General features: G+C 43.2%; 2 protein-coding genes across 4 annotated transcripts in view; one reads left to right on the top strand and one right to left on the bottom strand.

Annotated features, from left to right (window-relative positions):
- Positions 1-13,093, top strand: part of prickle2a (prickle homolog 2a) — a 60,558-nt gene extending 47,465 nt beyond the window's left edge. For 2 of the 3 annotated variants that reach the window (XM_084389734.1, XM_084389735.1), the window contains exons 7-8: positions 8,703-9,638; positions 10,043-13,093. In XM_084389734.1, coding sequence (XP_084245860.1) covers positions 8,703-9,638; positions 10,043-10,947 — 1,841 coding nt within the window. In that variant the 3' untranslated portion in view covers positions 10,948-13,093. The remainder of the gene's footprint in view (positions 1-8,702; positions 9,639-10,042) is intronic. The other variant, XM_084389736.1, reaches the window with a different exon arrangement.
- A 474-nt stretch (positions 13,094-13,567) lies between these two features.
- The window catches only part of LOC311278632 (uncharacterized protein), a 46,690-nt gene continuing 39,290 nt past the window's right edge, over positions 13,568-20,967 (bottom strand). The window contains exon 6 of the mRNA XM_084389611.1: positions 13,568-14,971. Coding sequence (XP_084245737.1) covers positions 14,759-14,971 — 213 coding nt within the window. The 3' untranslated portion in view covers positions 13,568-14,758. The remainder of the gene's footprint in view (positions 14,972-20,967) is intronic.

The following is a 20,967-nucleotide window of genomic DNA, read 5'->3' as shown; positions in this document are numbered from 1 at the left end:
TAGGTTATCTTACCTCAAAAATCAAGTCTTCACTACAGAACATAGCCATTCTTATTTCCAATAGTTTCCAACAGTTAGACTAATAAAAAAGTAAAGTCCAATCAAACGGGGAAAAAAGACAGCCTCCTAACATGCTCTTACTCTTCCAGCTGCACTGAAGACACGCTCGCTACTACTGCTGCTGACGGACACTGAACACAGAGCGAGCCAGTCTTGACAGTTGCGGTAGCAGGGTCTCGTGTTGTTTCCACCAGAGCAGCACATCTCGTCCATCACCTTCCATGTTGTGATTGAGGCGCATGTAATGCTGTACTTCGTCATCTTCATCCTCTTCCTGCTCCACAATGTTTTCCCACTCTTCCTTAAACTCGGCCAGCGCTCTCTTCTTTGCTGCGTGGCCCTCAGCAACATGTGCAGACACAGACATGCTCGCCGCTGCATGGCCAAGTAGGCTATGATTAATACATTAATTTAGAGGCCTACTATAGTAAGTGACTCGGTGTGGTTGCCGGTGCAAATAAAGTGAAATAATAATAATAATAATCCTAATAATAATCATAACACACGTCAAAGAAAATCTCACCGGCTGGTTGATCAGCCCCTTGCACCGCCGTCCCCTCCTCTCTGAAGCGGGCTATCTGACGTCTGGCCAGCTGAAAGATGTCATCCCTCTCGGTGTTGGTGAACATCCTTAACTGACTGAACTTCGGCCATAAGAATATGGCCAGTTTGTGAAGTGGCTGGATGTGGACTCTGGCTGGCAATGGTGTTTCAGCTTGTGTAGCCAGGGCACGACGAGGTTCAGTGTTGGGTATTTATCCCCCTCCAACTCCCTTTGTGCGTCGTAGAACGGGCGCAAAAATTGCACCAGGAAAGCCAGCACATCTGGGGACACATCGTGTAGTCGCTGGCTCTCACCACGGCTCTGAAGTTTCTCCTGTAACTCAGCGTAGACTGACTCAGTTGACTCCAGGGTGAGAAATACAGTGCGAAATACGGTGCTATATCTGGTTTCTGCCATCTGTTTGACAGTTTTTGACAACCGACTTGTCAGACCTGACTGCTTTAAATATTGGACTAAAGCCTTTGCGGCCTGCATGGTCTCTGCTACTTCTGGGACTGTTTCTGCAAGATCATCTGGGTTCAAGGCATGCCGGAGGACAGTGTTGTACAAGTGGCTGTGATTAGTGATTTCACCGTAGTGATTTTGTTGGTTTGGCGAGGAAATCACTCACACTCATTTGTTTGCTGCCGCTGGTTGGTCCGCTACCGCTACTTCCACCATGCTCAAAATGTCTTTGTAAATGAGATGATCCCATCTTCTTACTATTGTAGCTTAGCACAGCCTTGCAAATTGTGCATTGTGCATAACCACTTGGCTCATCATTTAAGGTTGTCACTATATGAAAAACAGCCCAGAAGTTTGCCTTTCCTCTGGTGTTTTTCTTAGTTATAAGTTTGCCATCGGCAATATTTCTCTTAATGTTCTCCATTGCACATGAGGTGAATCGTGGGTCGCGCCGCCGGGAAACCTTCTGTGTGCGTGAGACTGTCATGTGTCAGTCATATGTCAGTGTGATAGGTTATAAAATGTCTTTCTATGTTTGTTTTTCCATCGTCAACTTCTCATATTTTCTTTTAATTAATGTCTAAAATATAAAAAGAAGGATAAGCCTAAAACAGGCCTGAGGCCTGGCCCGCATGTGAACTATGACGTGAAAATTGGATCGAAGCCCGGCCCTAGGGGCGTACCATACATAAGTCGGGGCCCGTCGGGCTCGGGCTGGAATGCAGGGCTCTAGTCCTTTTCATTCTGCAATTGTTCAACCAAAGCTTGAACCTTTGCTTTCTTTGCTTTATTCTCATGCTGTAATTTGTCAGTCTCACACTTATGTCGATGCTCTAGAATTTGTTTTACCAAAATTACAGATAAGCCATCTCTGTTGGTGTTTGTCCTTAAGTGCTGCATCTTTCCATAAGCCCTTTTAACGTCCGACAAGGCCCATGGTCCATTCTCTGAGTGCTTGATGCCATACTTCTGGCACATCTCATCATGGCACTTCCACAGTCCCAGCTTTTTGCCATGGCAAGTACAGGAAAAGTGCCCTCAGAAAGGTGTAAAAACAGAACAAAAGGTGGTTAGAGCCATTAAAGTTGCTTATTGAGATTTAAATATACAGCAGTTTTTAGACTGACCATTTCAGATACACAGACAAATCAAACATGTTTCCAAAATACAGTTTTCTGGAAAAGAAAGCACATGGATAAAGCTTACCTGGATTACCATGGCATTGAGACAGGATCTCTCCAATACCACAATCGGATATATCTACTTCAACAACAAATGGAAGATTGGGATCTGTGTGTTTGAGAATAAGCGCGGTCATAAAGCTGGTTTTGAGAGACTGATAGGCCTGGTTTGCTGCATCGTTACATGGTAGCTTGGATAGTTGGTTCTTGAGTAAAGATGTGAGTGGAGCCACAGTTATACTGTAGTTTCTAATGAATCTTGTTGACGAAACCCAGGAATCGTTAAAGTTCATTAATGGTATTGGGTCTTGGCCATTCTGTGGCTGCCTTTACCTTGGAGACTTCCATCTCTACACCCTGGTGACTGATATTATAGCTGAGGAAGGTTGTATTTTTGGTATGGAATTCACATTTTTGACATAGAGTTGACAGAGTTGATGTTGCTGGAGTTGCTGGAGGGGACAGTCTGTACATGTTGAACATGTTGAGCTTTGTCTTGAGAGTATATGAGGATGTCATCAATGTAGGCTATTACACACTGGTTGAGCAGATCACAGAAGATTTCATTAATGAAGGATTGGAAAACTGCTGGTGCTTTTGCCAGGTCATACGGCATCACCTGGTTCTCATAGTGCCCTCTAGTGGTGATGAAAGCTGTTTTCCACTCACCCCATTCTCTGATGACATTATAAGTACTTCTGAGTTCGAGAAGTAATATTAGTTTCAACTTGGGTATCTGGGCTTTCAATACTGATAGTTTAACATGGCAAGGAAACAGTGACATGAAGACAATTTGATTGGCAGTAATTGACCATTGTGTGAGCTCACCCTGGTTCCAGGAGATAGAAGGATTGTGACCCAGGATGATAGTATTCTTGGGAGAGTTGATTACATAGAGCGAAATAGTTTCCATGTGAAATAATCCAATCTTGAGGGTAACCGGTACTGTTTGATGTGTGATACTGGGGCCGAAGGGTGTGTTGTCTACAGTAATAATGTTGATAGCCGGTACATGGAACTGGAAAGGTTGAGTTCCTGGACCAGGTCTCAGTGAATTGAATCCACTGCTGCCCTTAAATCAACTAACGATGTAACACATTTGTAGTCCTTATCAGATAATATCTTACCAGTCCTGCATGGGGAGTGGGCAGAGAGTGGATGTAATGTGTCAAAGCTTAGTTAGCGGCTTGTAAATTGTTTAGCCGATCTTGATAACCCTTTAGCACCTCGCTCTGATAAGTGAACGCCGCCTGTAGTTGAGAAACCTCTGCTGGATTCAGTGGTGGCGAAGTATTCTGTGACGAAATGGGCATGGAGGCAGTGTTTGAATCCATTTGTAGGAAGTTTATTAAAATAGCACAGCAGACAAATTCATATCGAAAATCAGAGAGACATATGTGACCCGTCACGGAAACCAGGGACACAAGTCGGCAGCACAACTTTCGAGCAAAATGAGAAAGAAGCGTTTTTTTTTCAAAATTGGTGATTTTCTTTTTTTTGCAGAATCTGTTAGTTGAGATCACGAAGAAGCCTCTCCATGTTTGAGATAGCAGTATTGGTGTATTTAAAAGCGTACATTTTTATGTTGAAATCGGCTTGTTTTTCGGAGATTCTAACTCGCAGTAGGGGCGTGTCATTGTCGGTGTGTATTTCCATACTGAATAAGCCGGCGTGGCTACTTATTATGCAGCGCCCTGGCCGCTCTATCTGATTTCAAAACTCAATGAAGATGGACGCCAATAACATTACGATGTCCAGCAATCGATTTAAATAGTAGGTTACATGGGGTTTAATTTGTATAGTGCCAATACATAGATCCGCCTGTATTATTAATGTGTATATGAATGGTACAGTGGTAGAGCTTTCGCCAGCTGTGTCAGAGGTTGAGAGTTTGAATCCACCATTGTATAGGTTTTTTTTTTTTCTCGTATAGTTTTTTTTTCTCTCATCAAAACGATTATGTTCATCAGTGGTTGTATATCAAGCAGGGACACGCAAACGTTTGAATTATTTTGTTATTTCAACAGAACGAATAGAGAGTATCCGCAACGGATTGAAGCGCGCGTCGAGTGAAGACAATGCAGTGTGTGCGCGAGCCACACGAGTAAACACTGTATCTGCGCCACTGATCGCAGCGGCAACGAGCACTTTGATCACTTGATTAAAAAAAAAACACATTTCAGCTCTAGTATCTTATTTAAAAAACGAACGAAATGCTCTGCCAGTTAACTGGAGATGTTTTATTTAGAGAATTTGTAGAATTGGTACATTCAGGGGGGAGGGGGAGACGGGGGAGCTTTACAGGGGGTATGACTTATCTAAATGAGATGTCAATGAGCCCTATTGTCATTCCCAGAAGGGTGGGAACTTGCCAATCTTTACATTTACATTTACATTTATTCATTTAGCTGACGCTTTTATCCAAAGCGACTTACAATTGCTATATATGTCAGAGGTCGCACGCCTCTGGAGCAACTAGGGGTTAAGTGTCTTGCTCAGGGACACATTGGTGTCTCACAGTGGATTCGAACCCGGGTCTCTCACACCAAAGGCATGTGTCTTATCCATTGCGCCACACCACCCCTTTAGAAGCAGATTTCTACCATTTCAGTTTTTTTGAGTGCCTACCTTCAAATGGCCACAACTTCTCCAAATATTATCAGATTTCCATGTGTTACAACACTTGAATACTACACTTTCAGAATATGCGAATAACTCAAAATGCCCCTGAACCGACTTGTGTCCCTACTTTCCGTGACTGGTCACATATTTGTGATAACAGGCCGTAATCCAATAACTTGATAACAGTTCAACCAGGCAAACAAAGCAAAAGTGTAATCCAACAAACGATATCCAATAAAGCAGGCATGATGATCATAACAATAGACAAAACAGCAGGCAATGGAAAACACTCGGCAAGACAGTAGAAGCCGGCAATACTTTGCAAAGTATTTTGGCAGGAACATGACTATTTATGCATGTGGCGAACAGGAAATAACGAATGCAGAAGCAGTCTGTGATCAATACTCCCTCTGGTGGACAGCTGAATGGGAGTCAGCCTTAGTTGTTACATAAATGTATTCATATTCTTTCTTGAGAGGACCACAATGGAAATAAGCCTTTGGCTTTTTTGTGTATTTTATCCTCGACAGTTTTTCGAAATGATGTATGATCCCTCTTTGTACAAATTTCCTGTTTCAATATTGTCTAATAAACAAATCAATCAATTTATTAACGGAAAACAAATTATTTGATACATTTTTTATTGCACCCTTAAAGTTCTCAATGCTCCCCTAAATTTTTCAAATTAGGAGCACGCATGCGTGAGCGTCAAACCCTGTGGGGTAATATATAACTTACCAGAATTCTTCTGTGATTTCATTCCCGCATGTCTGTTTTTTTCTGTTCTCAAGGTTTCAAAATGTCTGAAGTAGACAATGGTCAAGGTACCACAAAATGAGATGCACATCACAACTTATTCAGGAGTCAAAACACTTGTTAAAAGCACTTTATTACATTGCTTTGAGCTCTTTATTTAAAAAAAAAGAAAAGGATATGACCTTGAGCCTAATATAGTTTAATAATTAACAGTTTAATTTGGTATTTTTCTTTTAATGCATGGGAATATTTTCCCCTTTATTAAAAGAGAAATGTTGTATTGTCTTGTTTATTTATATAGCATTCTTAGAACTAACCGAAGTTGAACCAAAATGCTTTACATAAAAAGAAGAAAAAAAGTACACACACGTTGACCAATAAAACGACAACATATAAAAACAGAACATTTAATCGTTATTCGCTACCAATATTAAATGAGCTTTCCTGATGGGTAACGGCAGCTCATTCCACAGTCTCAGCCCTGTTACTGCAAAGATTCAATCGCCTTTATGTAGGCAATTTGTTCTAGGCAATCCAAGGAGTTTTTGATTCTCTGAGTGTAGAGTTCTGGAGGGATTATACGGGGTTGAATGGTTTGCCAGACACAGTGGGGCCTGGTTATTTAAATATTTATATACCAACAATAAAATGTTGTAACAAATTCTAAGATGGACAGTAAGCCATTTTATAGAAGTTTCTTTACCCTCCGTAAGAGTCTCGCTACAGCATTTTGCACTGATTGTAATCAAGACAAAGATGCGGCGGTGATGCCACAATACAGAGAGTTACAAAATCCAGCAGTGATAGAATAAATGTGTTGATAATTCTTTCAAAGTCTGCATTTGATAAAGTATGGTTTGGTTTTGGCTAACAAACGCAAATGATAAAAACAAGCCTGGACCACTGAGGTAATTTATTTGTCAATTTTTAGGTTATTATCAATTTAACAAACCTAAGTCTTTTACTGATGTATTCGAATATGATGTCAGGGGACTCGAATCTAATAAAACTTTAGTGGAGTTATTTGAGTGGCTAAAAACAATAACCTCTGTTTTATCCTCGTTTAACATTAAAACGTTTTTCACCATCCAATTTTTTTATGTCCTTAAACACATAAGAGCGCCTGAGTGGTAGATACAATTGAGTGTCACCGGCGTAACAATGAAATGACTCTCCAATGGAAGCAAATATGAAGAAAAAAGTGTGGGAGAGAGAAGAGATCCTTGCGGAACCCCCCAAGGAAGGTGTTTTTTTTGTTTTTTTACCCTAGGTCGCATTACTATAATTAACTGAAAAATATCTATCTGTCAAATAAGATTGGAACCATTTCAAGACTATTCCTTTTAGACCTACTGAATGTTCAAGGCAGGAGATGAGGATGTTATGATCAATCATGTCAAAGGAAGCACTCAAATCAAGCAGCACCAAAACAACATAATTTCTTTTGTCTAAAGCCAAAAAGATATCGCTTAACTTTCATTAGAGCCGACTCTGCTGTGGGCTGTTTTGAACCCCTCAAACATTTCTCCTATAGAATTTTCATTAAAAAATGAAAGTAGTTGTTGCAGCACATATTTTTTCTAAGATTTTAGAGACAAAAGACAGCTGAGAACAATCAAAAGTCTGCTTTAACAAACGACTAGGCATCACATCATTTGCACAGAATGTATGTTTAAATTTTTGCACAATATCTTGCAGCATTGTATAATATCTTCCAATATTGTATTAGAAGAAAATGAAAAAAGTACCCAAGCATTCAATTGTGTAATTGGAGTAGAGTAAGGGGAAGTTTTTTATGTAGGTCTTCTTGGTCCACTGGTAATTTACTGCACTCAACAGGTGGCCCATCAGCATTTATACTGTATACGTATAATGCCAAAAATCAATGTAAAATTATATATTATAATTTGTGCCAAGAAATAGTGTGAATATAAGGATGTGATTTTAATTTTGCTTCACTTAAAGGAGTACTCCCCCCTCATGCTGTCCAAGGTGTATGTTTTTTTTCTAAAGATAAAAAAAAAAAAAACATCTCTGTGAGTCCATATAATGTAAGTATATGGGTCTCCCAAAGTTGATGCTTCAAAAACCACACAAAGCGAACATGAGGTATGTGTGAGAAAAATACTAAAACCATTGCTTCCGGCCAGCTGTCATGTGCAGGTTAATGAGAGCATTATAAAGTGCTCCGTTTTGAAGCATGACTTAAGCGTGTTCTGAAGTGATGCGGAAGCACTCAGGACTGTCACTTCTCAAGCAAGTTTTACAAGGCAGGGTTAGGGTCATACTTAGCAATGTGCTGATGTTTACATCAAGTGTGAACTCATAAACATATGGCAGTAGGCCGGAAACGATTGTTTATAGTTTAAAAAGTTTAAAATATTCGAATATTTGTTGTCACTTTGCAGTGTGAAATGGCTGATGGTCCTCTTAGCAGCATAGAAAATGTAACTTTTTAATTCATGTAACTATGCAACTACATCTCAACTAACTGTCATCAGAGTATTAGTTGACTGTCTACTTAATATATGCTAACACTTTATTTTGATGCTCCTCCAATAGACATTCTAATGACTATAAGTAACTTTGCAACAACGTCAACGTATTCTACCAACCCAAATCCTAACATCTAACCCTACCAGTCTACTACAGTCTACTTATACTCTGAGAGTTAGCTGACATGTAGTTGCAAAGTTACTTATAGTTAGTAGAGTTTCTAAAGTGAACCATCAAAATAAAGTGTAACCAAAAATTCTTATAAAAAACTCAAATTCTAAAGTGATGGCAAAACAAATATGCAGAAAAGGTGGCCGACATATGTTTAGCCATGCTATATATGCCAAATGTGATAGCTATCTTCCAAATTTGGCCAGAGTTTCAAAAGTTTTTTTTGCTATCTGTGTTGCTTTCATGAGCTCAATAGACATCTCTGCAAAAACATGTTGTAACACAAACAGATACAGATGGGACTGTTTGAAAGCATTTTTAAATACCAATACTGATTTTCCACACACTACTTTTGAAGTCGTAATAAATAAAGTTGGTTATTGTCTTTTGTCTGTAATGTGTTTTAGGTATAGACCAAGGACAGATGGCATATGAAGGCCAACACTGGCATGCCACTGAAGAGTGTTTCAGCTGTGCCCGCTGCAATCAGTCTTTGCTGGGTCGTCCCTTCTTGCCGAAACAAGGTTTGATCTACTGTTCCCGTCTCTGCAGCCAAGGGGATGAGCCTGAGCTGTCGGACTCCTCAGACTCTGCTTTCCAGAGTGCCCGTTCCCGACAGTCACACCACAGTGGTCAGATTGGCAAGGATGGGACAAAAGGGAAGGGTGAAGGTGTCCGACAAACATCATCTGGCCCTACACAATTAGCTGGTGATGCAGAGCCTCTAGCTGTTCAAATGGATTTGCTGAGCATCTCAAGCCCAGCACCCAGCCGCACTCCCCATCGCACACCAACAAGAACCCCAAATAGAACCCAAAGTCGGTCTCCAAGTCTCAACCATGAGCAGCCAGTTTGGGTAAACCGGGATGAGCCTTACTCCTATGAGTCTCAACAAAGAGATTCCTCCACATCTCCAAATCCCCATCAGCTACGAAGCCAATGTAGCATCCGTACCGCTTACCCTCCTTCTCCCAATCAGCCACCCAAGATAGTGAGCAGTCCAGAGTCTTGGTCCAAAGAACCACCTGGGGGTAATTCCAAAAAGCCTCCAGTCATTGCTGCTCTGAGGGGGCACTCTTTCAATGAAAATTGGATGCACCATGGCCAAGAACCTGAATTTCACGCTCCCAAGCTCAAAACACAAATGAGCTTCAATGAAGTATCAAGCCGTAATTCTGGATTTTTGGACAAGCGCAGTATCAGTGTGCAAGGTTTCCCCCGAGAGATGCGTCCTCCATTGCTGAGGAGCAGGCACCAATTTGGGCCAAGCTTTGGTGAACTTACGCCACTAGAACAAACACCAAGAGGTTCTGCTGACTCACTGGCCCTTTCATACACTACAGGTGAGCTTAAATTCAGTTCAAACACAAATACCATGATACTTCATATCACTAATTGACAGGGATATGATCAAAACAAGAGATGAATGGTGTATTCAACTGTCACACATTGCACATGGTGTACCCTATTTCTGATCTTACAAATACCATGATACTCCATATCACTGCCTGACAGGGTTATGTTCAAAAGAAGAGATGAGTTGGTTCATTCAAATTTAACACTTTTCACACGGTGTACCTATATCTGATCTCTCCCATTGTACCTATCTCTCCCATTGTACCTATATCTGATCTCTCCCATTATACCTATCTCTCCCATTGTACCTATATCTGATCTTTCCCATTGTACCTATATCTGATCTCTCCCATTGTACCTATATCTGATCTCTCCCATTGTTTGTCTTCAGCAGGAAACTCCTTAGATGGGACTAACAGGCGTCAGGAGCACTTCTCTCGATTTTCTATGCCTGACCTGAGTAAAGACTCTGGGGTAATTGTGTCTGATAAAGGCACCATGGGTACTTTAAACTCATCAATGCAGTTCCGCAGCACTGAATCCCTGAGCTCTGTCCCAAGACCCCTTGCTGATGTGGGCATGCCTGTCAGAGTAAGGTACCCTCCTCCACTATACTGGGATTCGCACAGAGGGATAAGTTTTGAGGATCCAGTCAAAGGTCGCATTGGTCTTGCAGGAAGCATGTCCTGTATGCAAGAAGGCAATGCCCAAGCAATGACACCACGGCCAAGACGTCCTCAAACACAAGACTCTCCCAGACAGCAGCGTCAGCGACAACGTCACCACCACAAGAGTCACAAAGGTCATAAATACCACTATCGCTCCCGCCGCTCTCGGTCAGACAATGCCCTGCATTTAGCTACAGAAAATCAGAGTTTCCCTGGGGACCCCATTCATAGATTTCACAATGACTTTGAGCGACCATCCTCATCAAGAATGTCACACAATCTCTTTGGAGCTAATTATGGGTATAGACAACAGTTCTTTAGGCCATGCCCTCGAACCACATCGGACCTCACCTTGCAGGATCCTGGAGCTCCACAAATTGGACAGTATATGGGTAGGTATGGAGAAACAGCTGATGATGAAGATCAGTTTTGCTCAACCTGTTCCTCTTCTTCAGAGGTGTCTGATGATGATGGTTACCTTATGGGTGAAGTCATTCCACGGCCAGTGCAGCTCCGATACTTTGACAATGAGGAATTGCGACATCGTTATAGTCCTACATTGACGGGTGGTCACACCCAATTACATACACGCAAACGGCGAAAGAGCAAGAACTGCATCATATCATAAGCAAATGGTAATGTGAGTATCTGAGTGTGTGTATGTGAGAGTGGGTGAAGTGAGTATGTGAGCAGTGAGTAGACCCCTGTACAATATCATTTATATGTCAAATGATTCAAAATTCTATCACCTTGCGTTAATTGTTATTTGTTTAGTTGAACATACGGGTATTTCCTCTTGTGTAAAATTAACCGTTTAGATGTACTAATTTAAACATACAGGCTCCACAGTAGGAACTTAATCCAAGTACACCTTTTATTACAGAGATTCTTTTTTTTTCCCTTAATTTGATGTCCACCTTTATTTTTGATAAAGTCTCAATCTTTTTCAGGACACCGGTGTTTCTGGAGAGATTTTTTTTCAGATGCTCTTTGCTGGAAAGGGTTGAGTTCCTCTACATTTCTCTTTAAAATAACCCAAAGGGATTTCATTGGAAGTCAGGCAACACACTTTGCTGGGTCATTTTTTTTTTACTTTTCATCTTTAGAATTTCTTGCATGATTTTGCCAGTGTGCTGTGGGTCGTTATCATGCTGAAATATTCTTCTTTTGCCCAACGTCTTCCAATCTTGCTTTTTTGTTCTGAAGGGTATGCAAGGATTTGTCCATAGAGATTGATACCACACAATGTCCTTGAGCTGCCACAGAAACCCTGATTTCCATTGATAACCCCATTTCCATGTCTAAAGCACTTGCCCTTCTGCTTTTCAGAACTAGATTGTACAAGTAATTTTAAGATAGGGGTGTTCAATCCTGCTTTTGGAGGGCCATCATCATGCAAATTTTGCTCCTGCCTGAAAGTTTCTAGTAATCCTAAAGATGTTGATTAGGTGATTCAGGTGTGTTTAAATATGGCTAAACTCTGCTGAAAGGTGGTCCTCTAGGAACAGGATTGGACGTCCCTGTTTTCGGATGATTGGTGGTACTATGGCTCATTCTATACCTCCTATTTAATGCTGCAACTGCAAAGTTTTGACTGCATTTTAGTTGGTCACAATCTCCCTGTATCCTTTTTGATCTTGATTTGTTTATTTTTCTGTCCAATCTTCTCCATGTGGAGCCAATCAGTCATGCAGACAAATTCAACCCATAAGGTGTGTGTGTGTGTGTGTGTGTGTGTGTGTATATATATTTTACATTTTTAAATAATGCAGTTATCAAGAGGTGATAACATTTATGTTCATTTGACCGTTAAGTGATATTTCACGGGGTGTACTCACTTCTGTTGTGTATTGTATTAGTTTCCTAAATATCCAACTATGGGTTGAAATCCAATTCAGGCATGTTTCAGTCATTGCATAAGTAACACTGTAGGTAATGTGTTCTGATCTGAAATCATGTGTTTACTGTGACTGGAGATTGCACAATGATCAAACGTATTAATTTCTATTTATTGGAATTGTACATGGAATTTTATCTATTGCTAAGAATATGAATTTTGTTTTGTAGAAACCTGTGCAATAACAATCTGCTACATAATTTCATTTCAGGAGAAGGAAAGAAGTGACGACTCAGTGTGCACTTAACCTTCAGAATTAGGATATGGATTTTTAACTTACTCTGAAATTAATTTGCGTTACTCTTGAAAAAAGGTGGGATTACTGCTCGGCATATTCCATAAACTCAGTGCATCATAAATCTAATTACAACCATTTTTTTAATCTGTTTTTAGATTTTCTTGGTTGTGAGTATAATTCTAGTCAAGTCTACACTCTCCCCTTTCTTTTTCCCTTAATTTTTGGTATAATTTAGTGGCAATACGGTTTTCTATAATCCCCTCGCTGCTTACTGTTAATTGTTCTAAATACAGTAGTTTCCTAATATGCGCTCTTCATGGTTTTCAACTTGTTTTATTAATGTCATTCTAAAATTAAACTTTATAAAATGTTTATCATTTTGTTGGGCAATGTTGGTTATGGTTTTAAACGCAATATTCTGTCTTTTCCAAAGTCATTTACAAATAATATCTTAAAATTAAATGTTTTCCTAATGATAAAAACAATATATAAAAATAATGTAGTATTGTAAAAGTTCTGTAAATATTGTCTTAAATATTTCTATATTTTGTATCTTCAGATGCATTATTTGTATCATATTATAGTGTAGAATCCAATGGTGACTGCATGTGTATCCCCCGTTCATGTCTTGTATGTGAATTAAATAACTATTTCAACAAACAAACAAAGCCTTTAATTAAGCTTCAGATTAATACCATTGTGATCTTTTAAAAATACTATTTTATATTATATTTTCTGAAATATAATCTGATGTAGGGTGTAAATTTCTTCTTTTGTGCTTTTTTAAATTCCTTCAGTTTCAGATAATCCTCTCCTGTGATTTTTTTTTTCACAATCTTGAAGTCCTCATGAATATGCAAATTAGCCCCGCCTCCACTCACTCACACCAGTTCAGAGATCCACTCGCTCAACTTTACTATAGTAAACGCTGCACAATGGCTAGTGGTTTAATTCATTCATGTTAGAACCAGAATCTGATTCAGAAAAAGTAGTGGAAGAGTGAATTATACAGGCTTGTCTAAAGTTGATGTATCAGAATGGGAATGTGCTTTATGTATCGCTCTCTACAGCGTCGGACACATACAGATGAGGCCGCGACAAACGAGAACAAAAGCGAATCAAAAAGTATTTATTAACAAAAATAACGTTTGCAACTCATAACTAAATAAGAAAAAGCATCACTGCGGAAAACATTCCGCTCGGAACATCAAGTTATAAAGAATAAGCGACGAACACAAACACAAAATACACACTCCAAAACACAGGCCTGCAAACATACATTCCCAAACTAAACTAATACATGAAGCAAACGAATAATAAACAAATAAAGCAGCAACCCAAAATAACAGAAGACACAATGTTAACCGAAGAGAGTGAAGTCAGAGAACCATCAGCTTTTCTCATTCTCTGCTGGTGTTTCACATGATGATTGCCTCAACCAGAACAGAATAACCGGGATAACCTCTCCTGCTAGTCCACTGTTAATGATATGCTGAAACCCGCCAGCACGTTGATCTGATTGGTTACCAGGTAGTTTGTGACGTCAGAAACACCAGCGATTTCAAAGCGTGTGTTTGAGACTGTCTTTGGTTCACTGCAGTTTTAAGGAGGAAATACTCAGCAATGGTGTCGACTTATGAACTTACACATGCTTTGTCATATTAAAAACACCACATAGACACATAAACAACATTAAACGCTGGATTTCACCACAGAGGGACTTTAAAAGAAAATGTTTACAATCCTCTAGATTAGTGGAAGACCATTTTTATTTGTAATACATGTAGACACAACAGCAAGCTTAATACCAAAGTAACATTTCACTTCATGCTTTATGTACAACTAAATTCATTATTCTTTACTCTGTCTTCCACGGATATTTGAGACTTGTTTCTCAACATGGTACTTATAGTTACAGTTTGCAAACAATATACAGGCAGAAAACATCACTGCAAACATGGGTTATACTGTATATTCATACTTAAATATATTTTTACTCTGGGTTCGCTTGAATTTCATTTTAAACATTTTGTAATCTTGGTAATGACCATTAAAAATTACAGATAACTAGCACAGCCTCTGATTATCAACAGAATAAATACAAGTAATTCCAAAATCTATTTTATTGACAATGTATATTAATTGGGTCAATATCGTGACAGCTTTTTAGCATTAGGATCAGTGCTACAAATCATTTACAGAAACGCTGATAGAGCTACAGGTGTGTTAATAATGTGGCACATTTTTAAAGTTGAATGGATAGCGTGAATAAGAAGTTAGTAAATCAGTATCTGCATTCAGTCTTCACTTGATGGAGTGTATTTGGGAGGTGGATGGAGTGTCCAGCTCTCGGGAATCATACTCATGGATGAACTGCTCCATGGCCTTGATGCAGCGCGTGCCGATGTCCCTCAGGTTCTCATGCAGAGACAGCTGGATTGGCTTCTCCAACGACGGATCCTTGGACACCAACATCTTCACAACCATGCCAAATGTATCACAGTCCTGCCGATACACCTGTGTGGGATTAGAAACATGGGTTACTCTAAACATTACAATATATTAATTAAACTACAGCATTTTTGTTTTTAAAAAGCTGCCAGCCACCGCCAGCCTTTCTTAATTATTTTATTTTTATAATTTTCACAAAAGGGTTATGGCCCTCAGATTATATTGTTGTATGAATATCTGAACATGCACTGTATCAAAAGAAAGAACAGAGCCTCTGCTTTAAAAAAAGAAAGAAATATACATTTTATTCTAGTTTCATGAACTCTTTTGATCAATACTTGAATGTGGGTAAACTTAATGAAAAAGCAACAATTTGAACAAAAAGCTGTCAAAAACAGCAGTGCTCTTTTCCGCTTGTTTCTTCTTTTTCACATGTTTTTTGATCAGGAGATTCAGTACTCTTTCAGAAGATCGTGTTAATAAAAGCAAGCGAGCAGTGGTTACTGTCAAATACATATCTAACTTAATATCACTAAATCGTGTCTATTTAATAATACATACTATGTTACTAAATCATTACCATATATATGTACCATGTTATTTATATGGTACTTCAAAGAATGCCATAGTACTATAAAACATATGGCAATGTATTGGTACTTTAGGGTCCTCATGTATAAAATCTTCTGTAGATTTCATCCTAAAAGCTTCAAAAACCACAAAAGCTAGATGTTGCCAGAGCCTGCGCAAAACTCCCTTTACAAAACCCAGTCAGCGGAAGATTGTGTTCTCGTCGTCTCCGCCCTGGAATAACCATATATGAGCTTACAACGCCTCGTTTTACTATGCATGACATCATCTGCATATCATTTCCATGTATATTCACATCCAAGTGATCCCATGTTTAACACAAGACAATAGGAAAATATGAGGACACATTACATTACTAAAATCATTCAGTATCCTTTCCTTGTTTTAGAATAAATAAATAAATATTGCATAAAATACATTTCAGAGAAGAGTTATTCTCAATCTTTTCCACTGGCAAAATAGAAGGGTTAAGGCCCGTTCACACCAAGCACGATAACTATAAAGATAACGATAAAGATATAATTCTAAAAATCGTTCTCCATATTAAAGAATAACAGAGTTCACACCACAACTATAACGATAAAGATATGAGGAACGATATCGTTGGGATCACTTTCAGAACGATTTTTTTCCAGCTGTCAAACGATAAAACACTGACAGTCAATCAGAATCCATTCTAATTTAAAGGTCTCGCGCATTTAAAATGGGGCGGGCGCGCGCGTGCTTAGAATAAAAAGACCGTTATCGTTCGTTGGTGTGGACGCATATATAGTTATCTTTATCGTTATCTTTATAGTTATCGTGCTTGGTGTGAACGGGCCTTTAGGGTTAGAAAATAGAAGGCTATTTTGAAATGTATGCAATTTTGCCTATAAGGTAAACAGATATTTTAGGATGGCTAATGAAAACAGATAGGCCTTATTTTTTTGCAGTGTAAATAATTGTCTGACTCAGCGTCACTGACAAAACATAAAAAATTGTGCATTTCTTACCGTTTCCTTCAAATTATATCCTTAGATATATACAGTAGTATTTTTCCTAATATTGGGAAGACCCCGATAATGGTCATGTGTCTGTCTGTGCACGACATCAACACCAGCGTGCAGAAGAGCTTTTACAGCGGACGGTCATCGGCCAATGGAGCGCTCGATCCCTGCGAGTCCTTCAGTGTTTGTCATTATACTGTCTTTCTGCTTAGGCGTAGAAACTGTGCTTCCCTTTCGTTGTCACTCCGAGTTACGTCGGATGACGACGAATGGGGTTTCGCTTAGAAATCCTATCATCTTCGAGTATTAAAACACGAGCCAATGGCAAGGAAATGCCATGGGTCTGCGGAATTTGCATAGCGTAACTCCGCCCCACCCTGGGGGTATAAAGGAAGTCGCGAGCAACATGCAGATATGTTTTCGCTTCGGAGCCAAGTTCAGTACTTCACTCCACAAGCCTTTTGAGTGTCATCTCAAATCTCTTCGAGACGAGCGGCTCTTCAGTGTGTTGGTGTGACGGCGCTTCCAGCGAGATCGCATTTCCTGCTGCTGGTTTGTGCAGTAATCTGCCGACAGTGAGTGTGTTTCTCCCTGGGTGCTTCAGCACTCTGCTGAGCTTTTCCACTCTCTAAAAAGAGCTGCACGCGGCACGTCTTTTTCAAGACGGTTCGCCCGTGTATTTTCTGGATGTGTGTGCGTCAGTCATCTGCCTAACGGTCGCGAGCGCTGTTTTGCGTGTTGGGCTTTATCACTCTTGGCAGCGCTCGTTGATGAGTCATGTTTTCATTGCGGGAACATGACCATCGCGATGTTTATAGATCAAGACTCAATGATCTCCATGTGAGTAGAGTCCCCTCTGCCACACCCCAATTTATCTCTTCCTCGAGAAGGGATACTTTGGCTGGTGGCCAGGGTGATCTGAGGGTTTGGTGTGGCACAACAACCGACGATTCAATTCCTCGGGCCACACCCCCCTCCACATCGCAGACCATGCACTCACAGCATCACAAGGCGGGCTTGATTCCTCTGGAAATGATGTTTCGACTGCGTTGCCTCCCACGGGAGTGCCATCGTTGCCGGGACCGATCCAGAGCTGTCAGCCATGCTTTCCCGGGCAGCTGAAAGCATCGGCTGGAGTGGCCCCGCCCTCCCCCCGAGCGCTGTAAGCTTCTCCCGGACGTGCATCAGGACGCCTGCGCTGCGCGAGACTCCAAGTGACTTTCGCGGCCCGCGGGTGTCCTCCGCCTTCGCTGCTTTCGATCGCACGGCGATCATGGTCTGTATGTTCCCTGTCACTACAGTGGCACGGTCATGCAGTGCTGTGTGTCGCCTGCGCCTTCGATGCAGTGCTGTCCCGGGAGTTCTGTCGAACCGGCCGCAGTGGAACGCTAGTCCTTCCCTGGCCAACCCTGGCAGAACGCGGAAATTCTAACCACGCCCCTACGCTGGGACGCTATGCCTCCCATGCCCGGCCTGGTTGTTCCGCCACGCACACTACTGACCTCGCTCTCGGGCGACATCGGTACCTGCGTGATCCTGGGTCAGGTGATGTCCACTATGTGGTCCAGACATGGGCTTAGCCAGGTTGATGTGGCAGGGTCTGAGAATTCATTTTCTCAGCTCCCCCATGTCCCAGGCTGAGCTCTTTGGCGGTGTGGCTTCGACCACCTGAAGCAGACTCGGGTCCGGCACCGATGGTCATCCATCCGTGCGGCCTCCTCAGTCTGCTTCCCGCCAAGCCCCCCTCCATGCGGCTGCTCCCCTCTGGCCTGCAAACGGACCTGAGCAGGAGGAAGCCGCAGGAGGGCGGCGCTGCCCGTCTCCGCCCCTTAGACTGCCACACCAGCCTAAGCAGCACCTTGAGGCGGGCAGCCTGGTCGGCGGGGTGGTTGAGGACTGCGCCCAACAGTCTTCGATCAATCCACAAGCAGACTGAGGCTTCTGCACTGACGGTCATCCGTCGGTGTGGTCTGCTTAGTCTGCTTCCCACCGACGCCGCCTCCTTGCGGCTCCTCCCCTCGAGCCTTCACTGGCCTGAGCACAAGGGGGTCGCTGGAGGCTGGCACCGCCTGTCTCTGCCCCTTAGCCGGCTAACACCTGGCTGAGCAGCACAAACCTGAGACAGGCAGCTTGGAGTTAGGGCTCAGTTCTTCAGGAGCTGGTAGCAGGACCACTCCTTCCCCCGCTTGAAGAACTAATGCTCTTTCTCTGAGCCCCAAGAGGCTGTGGATGACAGCACGCGCCGCCCACGGGCCACGCTCCTCTCATCCACCTCTGTCGCCAGACCCCTGCCAGAGCACGCCCCCGTGGGACGCTGGTCCTCCCCTGGCCTCCTCTGGCAGGACGCGGTTTATGGCCGTGCCCCCGCACCGGGCCGCTATGCCACCCACGCCTGGGCCGGTCATTCCGCCTCGCTGCACCCCCGACAGTACGTCTGTGGTTCGAATAACCCCGCTGGCGCAGTTTCTGGAGGCCTGGCTAGAGCTTTCCGGACTGTCCCGCCGGGTCGGAGAACCATCAGGCTCGGCTACGTGATTCAGTTCGCGTGGTCTCCTCCCCGCCTCAGGGGAATCCGCTCACTATGGCCGGTGGCAATGCCCCTGTCATGAGAGCGGAGGTCGCTACCCTACTGGCGAAGGGTGCGATCGAGACTGTCCCTCCAGCCGAAATGAAGTCTGGGTTTTACAGCCCCTACTTTATTGTACCGAAGAATCCGGTGGGTTACGACCAATCCTGGACCTGCGCGTCTTGAACCGCTCCCTTCAAAAAAGAGGACGCCATTCAAGATGCTCACGGCCAAACGCATTTTCGAATGCGTGCGGCCGCAGGATTGGTTTGCAGCGATCGACCTGAAGGACGCCTACCCCCATGTCTCCATTTTTCCTCGACACAGACCGTTTCTACGGTTTGCTTTCGAGGGACAGGCATACAGTACGCGGTTCTCCCTTTCGGGTTAGCCCTGTCTCCTCGCGTCTTCACGAAGGTTGTCGAGGCAGCCCTTGTTCCCCTACGCGAACACGGGGTTCGCATCCTGAACTATCTCGACGACTGGCTGATCCTAGCTCACTCTCGAGACCAGGTTTGCGAACACAGGGACCTTGTGCTCCGGCACCTAGCTCGTCTGGGCCTTCGGGTCAACTGGGAGAAGAGCAAACTCTGCCCCGTGCAGAGGATCTCTTTTCTCGGTATGGAGATCGACTCGGTCGCCATGTGCGCGCAGCTTACGAGCGAGCGCGCGTAGTCACTGCTGACTTGTCTTCGCCAATTCAAGGGCAAGAATGCGGTTCCACTGAAACTATTTCAGAGGCTCCTGGGGCATATGGCATCCGCAGCCGCAGTAACGCCGCTCGGATTGCTTCATATGAGACCGCTTCAGCTTTGGCTTCACGATCGAGTCCCGAGGTGGGCATGGCAACACGGCACGCTCCGAGTCCCAGTGACTCCGACCTGCCGTCAGACCTTCACCCCGTGGTCGAACCTCAATTTTCTACGGGCTAGAGTGCCCTTAGAACGAGCTTCCAGGCATGTTGTTGTCTCCACAGATGCCTCCACCACGGGCTGGGGTGCCATGTGCAATGGACATGCTGCTGCAGGTTCCTGGACAGGTCCTCAGCGCCTTTTGCATGTCAATTGCCTCGAGTTGCTGGCCGTACGCCTTGCCCTGCACCGCTTCCGAGCGTTGCTCAAGGGTCAACACGTACTAGTCCGATCAGACAATACCGCCACAGTAGCGTACATCAACCATCAAGGTGGTCTACGCTCCCGCCGTATGTCGCAACTCGCCCGCCACCTCCTTATATGGAGTCAGAAGCATCTGAGGTCGCTTCGAGCCATTTATATCCCGGGACACCTGAACCAGGCGGCCGACGAGCTGTCTCGAGTTCGGCCTCTCGCTGGAGAATGGCGACTCCATCCCCAGTCGGTCCAGCTGATTTGGGATCAGTTCGGAGACGCACAGGTAGATCTGTTTGCCTCCCACGACTCGTCCCACTGCGACCTGTTTTATTCCCTGTCCGAGGGCACGCTCGGCACGGATGCACTGGCGCACAGCTGGCCGCGGGGCCTACGCAAGTATGCGTTTCCCCCAGTGAGCCTCCTTGCGCAGACTTTGCGCAAGATCAGGGAGGACGAGGAGCAGGTAATATTGGTTGCCCCGTATTGGCACAACCGCACCTGGTTCCCAGAACTAGTTCTCCTCGCGACAGCACCTCCCTGGCCAATTCCTCTGAGGAAGGACCTGCTTTCTCAGGGACGGGGCACCCTTTGGCACCCTCGTCCCGATCTTTGGAACCTCCACGTGTGGCTCCTGGACGGGAGGAGGTAGGTTTGAGTACCCTACCACCAGCGGTGGTGGCTACCATCACTTCCGCTAGAGCATCGTCCACGAGACATGCCTATGCGTTGAAGTGGAACCTCTTCGTCAACTGGTGTTCTTCTAAACAGCAAGAACCCACGAAATGCCCGATCAGTGTCGTGCTTTCCTTC

The sequence above is a fragment of the Rutilus rutilus genome (genome assembly GCF_951802725.1).
Source record: "Rutilus rutilus genome assembly, chromosome: 19".
In the NCBI taxonomy this organism is placed as follows: domain Eukaryota; kingdom Metazoa; phylum Chordata; class Actinopteri; order Cypriniformes; family Leuciscidae; genus Rutilus; species Rutilus rutilus.
Note: the sequence above shows the minus strand (reverse complement) of the source record. Positions and strands in the feature narration are given on the sequence as shown.